Source organism: Miscanthus floridulus, unplaced genomic scaffold (assembly GCF_019320115.1).
Source record: "Miscanthus floridulus cultivar M001 unplaced genomic scaffold, ASM1932011v1 os_1718_2, whole genome shotgun sequence".
NCBI lineage: Eukaryota > Viridiplantae > Streptophyta > Magnoliopsida > Poales > Poaceae > Miscanthus > Miscanthus floridulus.
Window position 1 is genome coordinate 9,765 of NW_027097881.1, and position 14,180 is coordinate 23,944.

General features: G+C 41.0%; 1 protein-coding gene across 1 annotated transcript; it reads right to left on the reverse strand.

The window, feature by feature from the left end:
• Positions 1-4,313: 4,313 nt before the first annotated feature.
• On the reverse strand, positions 4,314-13,966 carry LOC136534260 (L-arabinokinase-like). Its single transcript, XM_066526714.1, has 28 exons — positions 13,620-13,966; positions 13,343-13,519; positions 12,625-12,708; positions 12,441-12,517; positions 12,290-12,356; positions 12,011-12,068; positions 11,857-11,924; positions 11,711-11,773; positions 10,864-10,917; positions 10,677-10,779; positions 10,457-10,566; positions 10,222-10,341; positions 9,874-9,930; positions 9,391-9,554; positions 9,121-9,280; positions 8,798-8,881; positions 7,958-8,077; positions 7,648-7,778; positions 7,490-7,571; positions 6,971-7,058; positions 6,539-6,582; positions 6,355-6,450; positions 6,180-6,256; positions 5,855-6,070; positions 5,613-5,778; positions 5,234-5,305; positions 4,808-5,011; positions 4,314-4,684 (listed from the first exon to the last, which is right to left on the reverse strand). The coding sequence occupies exons 1-28, from the start codon at positions 13,911-13,913 to the stop codon at positions 4,562-4,564; spliced, it is 3,159 nt and encodes a 1,052-aa protein (XP_066382811.1). The 5' UTR covers positions 13,914-13,966; the 3' UTR covers positions 4,314-4,561.
• Between the last annotated feature and the right edge of the window lie 214 nt (positions 13,967-14,180).

Sequence of the window (14,180 nt, forward strand, 5' to 3'; positions counted from 1 at the left end):
TAGATTTAAAATTAAGTTCGAAAAAGTGTTAAAATTAAAAAAAAAATCTCAGTTTTCTTGGCACACACAGTGTGGCCTTCTTTGGCGCCTCACGTCTCTCTCTGTTCCCTTCCCTTCTTTGTACACATCTTCCTTCTTTCATTCTTTGGTGCTACTCTTAGTTATCAACCGAACTTGTCCTATTATTACTCCCAGCGGCGGATCTAGGGGGGGGGGGCTGGGGGGCTCCAGCCCCCCTAATTTCTTGATTTCAAGCATAATCACTGTAGCAAAAGCTTGATTTCACCATTAAATTTTCATGTAAATCAACATCTTCATTGTTTTAGCCCCTCCTTATCCCATATCGTGCATCCGCCCCTGATTACTCCTCATATCTCTTTGAGATAGAGGTGATTCTTTAGGATAGAATGGCAATAAGAAGCTTCATCCCGACGACCCGGCATTTATATCTCATGCATATAATGGTTCATGATTGTTTTTCACCGTACCCTTCAATTCTACACTTTACTTTTCGCAGCATACATGACCTTTTTCTTGTCGGGGCACTTGTCACACCTCTACGGCTAGTATGATACGGTTTGTACTGTAACTTCCTTTTGGTAGGTGTGGCACTATTTGTTACTCCTAAAAAGTTTAGGATTATGCGGTCTAGACTATTTGTCACTCCTAGGAATGATATAATTTTAGAGTGCTAGGTCAAACAATCTAAAATTTGACCACGGATCCGTTTGTATCCTAGAGACATTATAAGAATTTAGATAGTGGATAGTGATTTTGAGAATCTGAATTTTAGATGTAAATAATCTAATCTGTTCAAATTCTCATATTATACTATGGATCGATAGTGGATGCATTGTACAAGATAAATGTCTAAAATACCCTTCAGATGGTTCTGTGGATAAGGGTAAAGCAAGGGCAAAATTGTCTTTCCTGCCTTAGAATCCTCGAGAAGCTTGCAGAAGGGGTACATGATTATTGCTTTGGATTGCTGAAATACATAGTAGAATCTCCTAGAAGACCTGACCCTTTGGATCAGATTCTAATTTTTTTAGCCAGATTATAAAATTGTAATCGAAATCAAATGGCCCTAAATCTATATCAGTATCTAATATTAAAGAGGCTAAGTATTCTTTGTGTTTTATCGCTCATAACCTTCTGATAGGGATTCAACAGATCTAATCTTCCATGTACTCAGATGAGTCAGAATAGCATGACCAAGTCTAGCGTGGAGTCCAAATCCAAAAAAGAATTAGAATACGAACTGTTTCCATGCATGGTCAACCCCACCCTCCCGTGCCCATCCAAGTTAAGTGTTGAGGCATGGTGTGCAATCCAATCTCAAAACGAATTGATAAATCTATAAATCTCTCCTACTCTTATGAGTTGGAGCAACATGAGTCTAGGGTCTAAGCACACTCAGAGTTTGATTTCATACTTTTTTTTCTATAAACCTATTCAAAACTCAAATTAGTCTGATTTTATTTGATAAGTTCTAAAATTGTATCCTTTTGGATAGAGGTAGTAGGAGTAATCTTGATACGGCCCGGTAGCTAGAAGCTCCTACTCCTACGTAGGGGAGTACACAGAAGGAGGAGCTTGGGTATATACAGCCTGCCGACACGATCATTGAGCCGGCAGAAATATACACAGTGCGTAAACAAGGATGGCCCCGCACCGCACCCTTATCTATCTACTTCCGTATCTATCTATCTGATCTCCTCCGGATCGAGCAGCTGGTGATAGATCGATAGTAGACGAAAGATAACCAGTCCGTCACCACTGCAGTCAAGTCACAGGTAGATAGCTAGGCCCAGTTTGGTTACCCAAAAATTTTGCAAAATTTTTCACATTCCCCGTCACATCGAATCTTTGGACGCATGCATGAAGCATTAAATATAAATAAAAAATAAAACTAATTACGCAGTTTAGACGAAATCCACGAGACGAATCTTTTAAGCCTAATTAGACTATGTTTGGACACTATTTACCAAATAACAACGAAAATGCTACAGTGTCCATTTCGCCAAAATTTTTGCAACTAAACAAGGCCCTAGCTGCTCCTTCCTGCCACAGCTTAGCGCGCGCAGTGTCCATGCTCACGAGGTAGACTTGTGTGACTGCTCACTGCTGGTGCTGGGCATCACGCACAGCTTGCATGCAAGTGACAGCATGCTTTGGCTTCTACCCTTACCACACAAGAATTCCTGTCATGTCATCAGGTAGGAGTATTCGTTCTCATCTCAGGGCTGTGTGTGAGCCTCTGAATGCGTCCGTGCCGACACACGCATACGCATGATTGCAATCGTATGTATCTGTATGAGTAGTAACCACCCAACTAATAAGCTCTTATTATTCGCTTCTTGTTTCTGCTACGTACTGATTGTTCGTGAGGAAGAAGAGAAAGTGAGGCTGTAACAGTAAAGCAGATCTCTCTTTAGCCTGAGTGGTGTCATCTCATGCTTGTCATTGCAACTGCAACTGCAACTGCAACTTCAACTGCAGCCTCAAATGGCTTTATTCTCCTTCACTTCACCAGGATATGATCTAGTTAGCATCTTTTTCTCCACATCTATAACAGGATTGACCTTGCGCATCTATCCTCATTGGATGGCACCAGTAGTATGTCACCAACAACTAGCTCAAATGGAAAATCCACAGGATTTTATTTTAAGATAAACAACACACACACACACACTAAATGGCCAAGAGAACAGCTGCTAGTCCACATGAATAAAAGAACCAGCAGATCGATATATGTTGAAGAAAGAAACCAATAATCAAAGTGGATCGGATCATATTCCAGAATTCCATTTCGATGGCTACTCCATGCATGTTCAAGTGCATGCATATGGTTGGCACTGCTGCTACCTAATGTGGTCTCTCTCTTTGGTAGCTTCTATCTATCTATAACCTGAAAACCATGTGAGTGAAATCTGTCCCCAGTTTTATGATGCTTCTAGCCGCCTTCTTCAGTTTCAGAGCCTGGCTTCCATTGGTTTGGCTGGTTTCTTGAGATGGACACTACATTGGGGGGACTGGCCCAGGTCCAATTAAGACCTGGCCCAGCCAATCACCAGACGCTGGACGGCAGCAACAGTATTGTGAGAGCGTAGCAGTGGGGTCACGCTGGGCCTCCTCTTTGATGGTTGAGCGTAACAGTTTTGGTCAATTCGAGCCTCGCGTTGCTCAAGCTATTCTATTGCCTTCCCCTTTTCGCTGGTGGGGCTGCTGAAAGATTGCATTTGCTTTCTGAAAGAGCAATTCAGTCAGAAAAGTTGTACTTTTCCAATTTCCTTTCTTTATTAAAAAAACAGAGAGAGAAAAGATAATATAATGCCACCACATGATGACAGCTTGAAGAAAATCTTCCCATGCTACAAATGAACAACTGATGGCTCTTCTTTTGTGCCTGATAGCAACTATTCCCTCAATTCTGGCTTCCAAAAAATCAAACAATTTTAAGTTTGATTAAATTTATATATAATAAAGTACTAACATTTATTACGCAAGTAAATATCATTCAATTAATTATAGAATATATATTTTCACAGTAAATCTATTCGGAGACGTAAATATTGATATTATTTTCTATAAACTTGATCAAACTTAAGAAAGTTGGACTGGTCTTAAACCTAGAAATATAATTGCATTTTTTTATTTAGATTAGAATGCGGGAGTAGTATACTAGATCAGGATGCAATTGCAACAGCCTGTAACTGCATCCTAATCATTATCAGCTAGAATCTACAGTATTGTTCTCTCATAATAAAAACAGTTTCAGCCGGCTTTAGTATTAGCCGATGCGTCTCCCTGCACATCTTGAGATCTTTCCCGGCCCGCCGACTTGTCTGTCATCTAGAACCGGACCCCGTCGCTGCTGTTACCGGTAGACAGCTCCTCCTGCAACGCCTGTTTGCTTGCATGATTGCACCGCGTGCACCTGCTCTGATGTCCGCTACGAGCAGATCACACACAGCCCCCAGCCCCAGGGGCACTGCACGGCCGCTGACGGTTGTCTGATGCTCTGCATCTAACAGCTCAAGTCGGTGGATGGCTACTGCGCGTCCATTGCAACGGCTGGGCAGGGGCCTGTGCTGTGTTGGAGCATGCCATGCCATGCCAATCCGTGGCCACCAAAGGGTCACGTCTTATCTTCTGCAGTTCTGCCCGACGAGCAGTCGAGCAGAGCGATGCATTATTGAACAACTTCCGGAGGTTACCTGCCAGGAAATCCTCTTGTTGTCTGTAGATTCCAGTTACCAGCGGCTACCAAGAATTGAAGCACCTCGCTGAATTCCACTGTAGTCGTCGTAAGTTCACAGCGATGCTGCAGAATTACAGGATCACGGTTGGCCATGTTATGCAGTTGCAGATCAGCAGTGCCATATAGTATGTCATTGTTTTATTATTGGCAGCGCTATACGTCATTGTTCTATTATTGACATGCTGTGCGTAGTGCGTGGTATACGATCAATATGACCGTGTGGTGTTCGCTATTCGTGTTCCTCTCAACAGATGCTTAATTGCACAACCTATTCTATGGCCGAGCTCTTCCTCCAGTTCAGTTAAATGGCGACGCGGATCGGCGTCGAATCTTCAGGTACCCAAACTTGCTGGCGCCTGGAGACGAGCCCTCAAAGACAATCGGAAGGTACCCGGTAGCCGCTTTGTATCTCTTCTGAATCTGAAAAGGCCCAACAAGTTCATACGTTAGCACACCATGGATACACACACAACTATTGTGATTCTGGTGATAAGATTGAATGTACGATTGGTAAGTCAATTATGGTAGCATGTCGAAGCACACCTCAAGTATCTCTTCACTGCTTTTCAGGCAGTTCTTCCCAATCACACAAACTGAGCCACCCGACCCTCCACCAGTGATCTTGGCGCCGAATAGACTTGCGCCGAAAGTTCGGGAGGTCTTACTGTGCCGGATTTCTTGTACTAGATTCACTAGCCTGTCTGTACCATCAGAACCAAGCCCGCAAGCGTTGTAGCTGTAGTGGCACTGCCGTCAAATAAACAACCAAAATGTCAGCAATATGATACACCAAAATATTTCTTGTTTCTGTTCTCGTTCTACAAAAAAAAAAAGTTGAGGCAAAGCTTTTGCTGTCCTTTAGAAAGAAAGATATTTTTCCATTTATTTACTTCATTTGGACATAACATAAGCCAGCCTGTACTCTGTATGGATATAAATGAACTTTTTTACCGCTAACCACAAATTTACCTGGAACATAAGCTCTCCAAGGGCTGAAAGTTGCTCGTCTGTTTTGGATGCTGTCAACAATGCTTTGAAGGCCTACACACCAGAAGCATAAAACATGTCAGAGATAGAATTATCTTATCAGAAGCTCATTTTAATTTTTTAAGGAAAAAAAAACGAGCTTAGTTAAAGCAAGTTCACAGGATCATGTTATGACCATCAAGGCTTATCTAAGTGAGAGAGAAGACAAAAACACCTCTCTATCCAAACTGTACCACCCCACCCCCCACCCACCCAAAAAAATACTGTAGATTTTAAGTTTTAGAAAACTGAAAACACTACATCGACAAGCAAACCAATTTACGAATGGAGAAACAGAAATAATGGTTTCAAGATGTCAAACCTCAACTCGGGAATTCTCATATATGGGATGTCTAGTAGGAGCCTTGACACAGTAAGATCGTTTTCGGTCAACTTCTGTTACCGCATCATTATGATCTCCATACTTCTCCAGAAAAACATCACCAGTAATCGTCTCTGGAATATCTTTTGCGTAAACAGCTTCATATCTGAAGTAGAAATATAGCCATAAGAAACTGCTGAACATGAAACATGCTTCTGTCAATTTTATAAGGTGAGTGAGACCTATGTGGTGGTAAGTTGCATAAATACTCCATTGCTGCTTCAGATTTCAGAAGGTCTACACCATGTTCTTCATATTCATCAGGATTTGAGTCGCCAGATTGCATAGACGTACATGAGGGCAACAATTCTGAAAGTAGGTCAGATGCAGCACACTTGATCATCTTGCGACCCATGTAAGTGCCTACTCTTACAGACCCATAATCAGTCCCACCAACACTGCATAACTCAAAGGACAGTAAAATTAGCTCCAACAAACCCATTCAAGATTCAAGAATATATTAAAAAGATTATCCCAACCACAAAGCTCAATCAGAGATTTATCCACCTATGACGTATCCCAGAGTCAAGACCCCAAAATCGTATATGAGTTGGAATGCTAACCAGCTCCTTCACTTCTGCAGGCTGCAGTGAGATTTTGACTGATTAAATAGAAAGGCTAGAGATAAACTGGAGGAATGATTGGATCTAGCAGCTAGTTGAGAAGATAAACACTTACTAACCTGGCAAACCATTGCTAGGAGCTTGTTAGCTTCTCCACAAGCAGATGTCATTTGGTCCATTACTCCACAAGGAGCTCCGACAACACGATTCTCAACCTTCATAATTGTTCACCAACAGACAACACACACTCAATTGAGAATAGATGAAGTGATGAACCTAACACAGTTTGACAGTGTACTGTACCTTTTGACAGAGTAAAGCAAGATCCCTTGGAGCAATGTTTAAACCTAGAAGCAAGAATAACACGTGAACTGATGCCATTTTGCATGTATAAATGCAAGGTAAAATATCAGGAGGTGAATAATTCCTGAAGAGATTCAAAATGTCAACATATATTAACAAAATTAGCTGCTATAGCTATTTTCTTTAAGGGCCATTTGCAATCTGCTCTCGCTTTGACCTCTAACAGCATGTTTGCCCCTGATTTTATCAGTGCCACCAAAGTAGGCAAAACCAGGGTCAACGGTGGGTTGAATGGGTCAAAGCAGGGGCAATGCGGCAAAGTTGGAAAAGGGGGGAAACATGAAGTTAGAGGTCAAGGTGAGGGCACTTATGCAATTGTCCCTTCCTTTAATGTAACAAACATTGCTGTATGTCTCCTCTCGATATACTAACCATAGGCAGCAGCGATAGCAGACATAGAAGCTACCTCCACTGATGCAGAAGAGGAGACACCTTTGCCTTCAGGGACAGATGAAGAAACCTGAGGATTCAAACAAAAATACCACAGATAACTGATACAGATGTTCAGGTTACATGTGTCTGACATGTGAAAACATGACTGATTAATATGGGCATTATATGAAAAAAATGTGAATGGCATGATGTTTGATGACTAATCAACATAAATTTCTAATACCGACTAACTCTTACAGGCATATGTGATATATCCCAATATGAAAAAGAATATGAATGCCAATATGTTTGATGATTAATGGACAGATAGTTTTCTTTACAGACTACTTCTTGCTAGCACATGTGATGTCGTTAAATGTGAATGGCAAGATGTTTGATGACTAATCAACAAACATTCCTGGACAGACTTGATAATACAAGCATTAGTGATATATCCCAATATGAAAAAGGTGATAAATGGATGCAATTTTGCATACTATGAATTGCGATTACTCATACCAAAATGCTCATGCTGTCTGTAAAGCGCACTCCTAGCTCAATCATCAATACAAAAATAGTTCCAGCAACATAGGCAGCCCATCTGAGATGGAAAAGTTTTATTAAACATCAATACACATGAAAGTTGTTGATAATAGACAACAATAAAAACATCTTACTTTTGTGATGGGTCCCGAGAAAAGTATTCTTTGGCTTTATCATAAGATATTGGTTTGTCACCATCCATAAAATCAGAAAGGTCCATGTCGAACGTAGGTGCACGATTACTTAATTCAGAACCAAAGGATACCTGCGCAAACATATTTAGTAAGAACACCCAGTTGCACAAACAAGTGTATTAGATACTCTAGTAAACATGTAGGGGTCTTATCTCCACAGAATTATGGAAGAAGCCAAAAGTGAAAATATTTCAGTACAAGACTGTTTAAAAAAGATAAGGGGACAGAAAGATCGAGGATTGTAACGTACAATTTGTAACACTGGTACTGCTCCATTTGCTAGTTGTCTAGCCTGTGTATGCTTCCATTGCTTCTGTTTGGTAGGGTCGCTTCTCTGAACAGCAACATGGCACGCCTCTCGGATGGGCATCTATATGTTAATAATCACACATGTCAAAAAAGAACAACCATATCACATCGGAAGGCTACTAGATCAATTCCACAAAGGTGCTAATTTACTAGGGAAGGTAGTCCTAGCTCCTAGGTAACTATGATTTATGAGATAATCGGTCCCTGTAGCAATGACCAATTCGTTTTTATAGAAGAAAAGATTGAGATCTAACTAATCCTTCAAACAGTGCTGGAAGATCGGGAATTGCCTCAGCCTTCAGGAGAATAAAAGTCAGTAAATTATTCATCCATCTATTATCTGTAAATAAATAAGTGACAATACAGCATTAATGGCATCAAATCTAGCATGTTAAAATGGACCTGTGACAAACTTGTGGAGAGAAAAATTACAAGGGACCCTAATGGCATAAAGTGGATGCACAAAAGGTTAGGGCGATGCAAAAGGAAAGTTTAATAAATATGAAAAAAGGCATTGTTTTTGCCACGTTAGTAATTAAAACTGATGGTCAGAGGCTTAAGGATACACAGGTGGCATCCCCAAAGAATCTAGTTGATAAGAAGCAATAAAAATGGTTCGCTTGTGGATTCGGGCCCATGGAGCTCATAAGAAAAGAGTATGCTTTGAAAATGTTACAAAAAAAGGAAGGCATATAAAACATGTTTTACATGTGCCTAATATTTATTACTAATAATGACAATCTATGAAACAAATGGCGCTTGTTTCTGCAGTCAAACTTACCTGCAGTACAAGACTTCCAGAGTAATCTGCAATACCACCCATAACGTCTAATCGCCCAGGAGCTCTTGCAACATATATTTCCTCCTATAACAGAATAAAATCAGTTAATTAAATATTGCATATGAATCTTGTTCTTAATTTAATATTGCATAGGAATTTTGCTCAACAATATTTCTCTGTAACATATTAACAGAATTTATCAAACAAAATGAAGGGTGTTCCATCAGATTCGGTGCATTCTTCCAGTCTAACATAGAGAAGAACGGGAACTTAGCACAGACTATCGGAATTCACACTCCAGGATTATAAAGAGAACTGAGTACCTCCCAGTCAAAGAGCACAGAAGCAGCGGCCCTCTCTCGAGTTTGCTTCTCAGGGCTTCTTAAGTCATTTCCAACAAGCCCTGATAAACTCTTCAAAAAGGACATGGTATCAGTTAAGCCTTGCATGTCACCATGGAGTATCTCGAAGTCCTCGAACGATCTGGACAAGAAAATGAAAAAGGTGAACAAATTTGTATCAGAATGCAGAAGACTACTCTTGGAGAGACCGTAGATAGCATAAAGGGGAACAAAAGTTGTATAGAAACTTACGACTCTGCACTTCCATTCATATCATGAGATGTGGGTGTTGGGCGGACACTGATTTCTTTCTCAGAGAGAGAATACCAGTCAGGAATTCCTACATCTCTCCCAGGAGCCCTTTGTAGTTGATAGCCAAGCACAATGGCATCACGCAACCGTCTTGCTCCGCTCAACTACAGTTGTTAAATAAAGCAAGATGATTGAACATAAAACAGAGACATTCATTGAACATTCTAAAGTAACAAGCACGTATAAATCATATGAGTTTTTTTACAAAAAATAACTAATCACATGGAAAACATGGCCAGTAGGATTGTGAAACAACAGGGAGTATTAGCAAACAAAAGAATGATTATTTAACATAAAATAAAACTGTAGTCATGTACTATTGACAACAGAATTCAGAAGGCATGCTTGGTCGGAAATTTGGAGGTCCAACATAAAGGGCAAAATTTGACTCAAACTTTAAATATAGTTTGTACAGTAACTCACCTTTCCAGAAATATACTTCTTCCCAACAGCAGTATCTTGGAGGATATGTGCAGCCACCTGATGACAGCAGCATTAGCTTGTCTACAAAAGTCTATTGTATTGCAATGCAATCTAAACAAGTAATGAATCACATACACATTCTATCATTTGGTTCAAGGAAAATAGGAGGTTGATATTAAGTTGTTTTCTTTGCAAGAACTAATTTGCATGCAATTGAATGCTTCAAAATATTTGGTCCTTAACAATAAGGGACAACTTCGTTTTATTCTGTGGAGACAGAAGCAAAACATGATTGATGAGTTGCTGAATAATATTAAAAGATTATGCCTGAGAATAAGTAGGAATTACCTCGCCACCATTTATGGGACCATCATAGCAGGGTTGAAGTGTGATAGCACGTTGAAGATAAGGTTTCCAATGCCCAGTAAGTAAATCCCTCCGTATCATCTCAATGCCACATTGATAATGCTTTTTTGTGATGGAACATAAGAGAACACAGAACAGAATCTCAGGCAAGGTACTTAATGACAGCACACAATTTTAAATTAGTTTTAACATAAGGTGAGGGCCAAAATGTATCAACCTCAAGCATATTCCGCAAAAATGGTTCTTCATTGAAATAATCTCTTCGAACAAATACAAATGGCAGCTTGTAAGCCAAAGCCTCACTCACAGTGCCATATCCAATTTTTCCTACATTGGAACAGGAATATATATATATATTTTTTTTTTGTAAGTGACAAGCAAGACAAAAAAAATCATTAAATAACCCTGAATACCAAATAATTTAAAGTTGTCATTACCAAGCATGCAGTCAGATGCTGCCATCAAATCAGGTGTGTAGGCATCCTTTGCAAGCTTAATGAAATTTGGAGGAAGCTCTTGAGTATCAGATGCACCACATACCTTTCAGAAAATATAAAATGTAAGTCAGCTGGGTTGGTCAGGCATTAATCGGGCAGGGAAAATGTTGCTATCAGATGAACATACCAAACATAGCCAACCGTCAGGCAACCACTCTTTCTTCAGTTCCCATCCCGCAGACTGGACAAGAAAATTGCAAAAAGATCATGTTATCAATGTGTACAATTGTCCTAGTTAGAACAATTACATACCGATTGAAAACAAAACGAAATTTTAAATAACTTGAACAAAATGAGGACAAGTTTTTTTTCCTGGAAAGTCTATCCTTCTGTCAAAACATAGAAGAGAACTCCCAGTCCCCAAATGTTGGGGGTGTATCATATGTTGAAAACCCCCACTATCATGTTCAGAGCCCAATAACATAGCCTAGGTCTCGCAAAATAATATTTGGAGGCCATTGATAGTCTTTAGTGGTACTTTTGTAAATACAAACCCACCAGGGGTCCATTTGTAGCTTTTAGTGGCATTTTTGTGAATAAAAACCCACCAGGGGTCCATTTATAGCTCTTACTGGTGTTTTTGTAAATACAAACCCCATTGTGGGGCATAAAGAGAACCTCCTCTCCCACCTCTCCTATAAAAGGGAGATAGGGCCTTCTTCTGGCTGATGACTCTTTTGGCTCTCTCCCTTATTCCTCCTTTGCTCTCTCATTTTGTTGTCTAAATCAACACCAAATTTAATAATAATAGAAAGTTCAATTATTATGGTATGTATAATATAAACTGATGTATCAACAACACATGCAAAATCTGATCATAGGGCATCATGTGATTACTAGTAGATTTAGATCAACCTATACTAGTCCGGAAACAGGCAAATCAATTGAACACAGATATGTTGTAGGCAGATATCAATCAGATATTAGAATAAATCTAGGCACATACTTATAAGGATGGGCCAATTTTCTCTCACCTGTCCTCCAAAGTTGAAAATGACCAACTTAACATTATCTGCAATTCCTAATTCCTTTCTCACCTAAAACATTTAAATTATTAAAATTAAAAAGTAAGAAGTGTATTAAATTTGTAAGGTATCATTCTCAAATAGAATATACAAACCTCAGGTCTAGATCTGTGTAATCTCCTGACCACCAGAGGGACATCAATAACATCACGGAAAGCAGGCACTGCATAAAACAGGATTGACAACTTATTTATTAGAATTGCACGCTTAAACTATTAGAAAACAATTTTTCGGGCTTAAGTGACATACTAGGGCAGAATCCGGGGAGTCGGAGCAAGAATTCACAATGGGAGTAATCTTCTGCTATCTATAATTGTTGTTAAAATGCAGACATGGCTAATTAATAACGGCATAATTATCATATTGCAAATAAACACAAAGAACATGACATTATTGAATAAACTAAATGCTAAACGACAACTTTTTTCAATTCTTCCTACTAATTCTTTCTACCAACCACTCATCTTAGGTAGGTGTCATAAATTTCCCTTTAAAAAGTTTGAAAAGTTAGAGATTTGAGTGAGTTACCTGCCATACAATCGAGCGATGATGATGTCCAGCTGCTACGACATACTCTGCATAAATGAAGTCCCAGCTACAGAAAATTAAGATTTTATCAGTATTCCTCTGTCCTCTTTGCGACACGCGGAACTAAGGAAGCAATGGGACCACCGATAACCTGAAATTTGTGAGGCACACGGATCGAATGCCAACATCTGCAGCCGCCCTACACGCCACGGGTACAACATCTGAAACCTACCAGCATTTGCTCAAATGAGGTCAGTTGAGTCATGTAGTCAGTTATCCACAAATGTTCAGACAAATGACTAGATGAGTAACATAAGCCGGTATAGTATTAGTACCACTAGGTCGGCCTTGATGGAGTTGAGCCACTCCGCTTCGGTTTTGAGGATGATGTCCCGGGGCACCACAGCCATTCGGTGATACTGCACTCACATAATGACAGATCACAACTAAGAAGGGGTTTTGTTCTAGCGCCCAGAAATAATATTTCAAAGTCTTTGTATGCTTTCCATTGCTTGTGTGTATAAGGCCTATGTTATATAGTATAACTTCGATCATAGGGATCAATTTCTAGTCGCGTAGCTTCATAATAATTCTGCAAAGCTTTCGCATAATTTCCTTCGGATTGAAGGAACATCCGTTACGGTAGTTCATTCTATTAAAAAAATTTCCGTTCCAAAACCGTACATGAGGTTTTCATCTCATACGGCTTCTCCCTTCTATACTCTCATACGGCTTTCGAAAAATCTATAGAATAAAAATAGAATTAGTCCCATCTCATTATGGACCAAAGGGGGCTGGTATTTTTCCAAGAAATCTCTAGCCAACCTTCCCCTAGAGATTTTTCTTAACACCAATGAATTATATTAATGCGAGAGGAAAACGATAGCTCCAAGAATTTCTTTATTCTCAACGCCTCCTATTTTGAGGAATTAGCCACTTCGACGACCTTTGATGGTTCGCGCACCCTTATTCAGACTCGGAGAACGGAGGGGAGGTGGAATAATGGAAACTATGCGTGTGCAAACTACAAAGCAGAACCAAAAACAAAAAAACCTTCTCGAGCGATGCGAGGCGGTCAACGGTGAGGGCGTCGGCCTGGACGGCGCCGCAGTCGAGCAGCACTTTGCGGATGTGGAGGCTCGGGGAAGTTATCTCGGTTGTGAAGACGAACTCAGGCGCGGCGGTCACCACGTGCACGTCGTGTCCCGCGGCGACCAGGTGCCTCACCACCTGCAGGAGCAGCAGACAGAGGAGGGACGCAGGGTCAGGAAAAGGGACAGGATCACGCGCGGGCACTAGGGCGGAGGAGACGGAGAGAGGGGCGGCGGACCTCGAGGGCGCGGGTGGCATGCCCGAAGCCGTGGCCAGTGATGTAGTAGGCGAACACGAGGTGCTGCGGCGGCGCGGTCACCTCGCCGCCGCCGTCCCCATCACGAACCCTCATCCTCCGGGTTCCGGCCTCCGCGATTTTAGTCGGCGACCGAGTCGAGTGCGAGCGATCACTCCGCTCCGCTACGACTCTTGCTCGACTTGGGAGTGGCTCTCTCTGCTTCTCTTCCCATATGTTAGTACTATTTATCACGTCGCCGTCGCGTAAGTAGGCGCATGGGGTTTGGTTGGTCATATCCGATCCCGGCGCCGGCTTCAATGCGCCGAGCGTTGCGCCAATTCACCGCATTATCCTCCTGCCCAACTCTCTGTTTCAATTTGCGTGCCGTGACTGAGCTTGATAAACCTGACTTTTTTTTTTGTTCGCTTTGAGCCTGATCCGAGACTGAGTGACTGACAGATTTTTTGAAACATGCCCACCCGACGGATATGTTTCCCTGCTGGTTCACGATCGTGGCCGGCCTACGGGAGTTTGGCGTCATCTTATCCAGAAAAGGTAGGA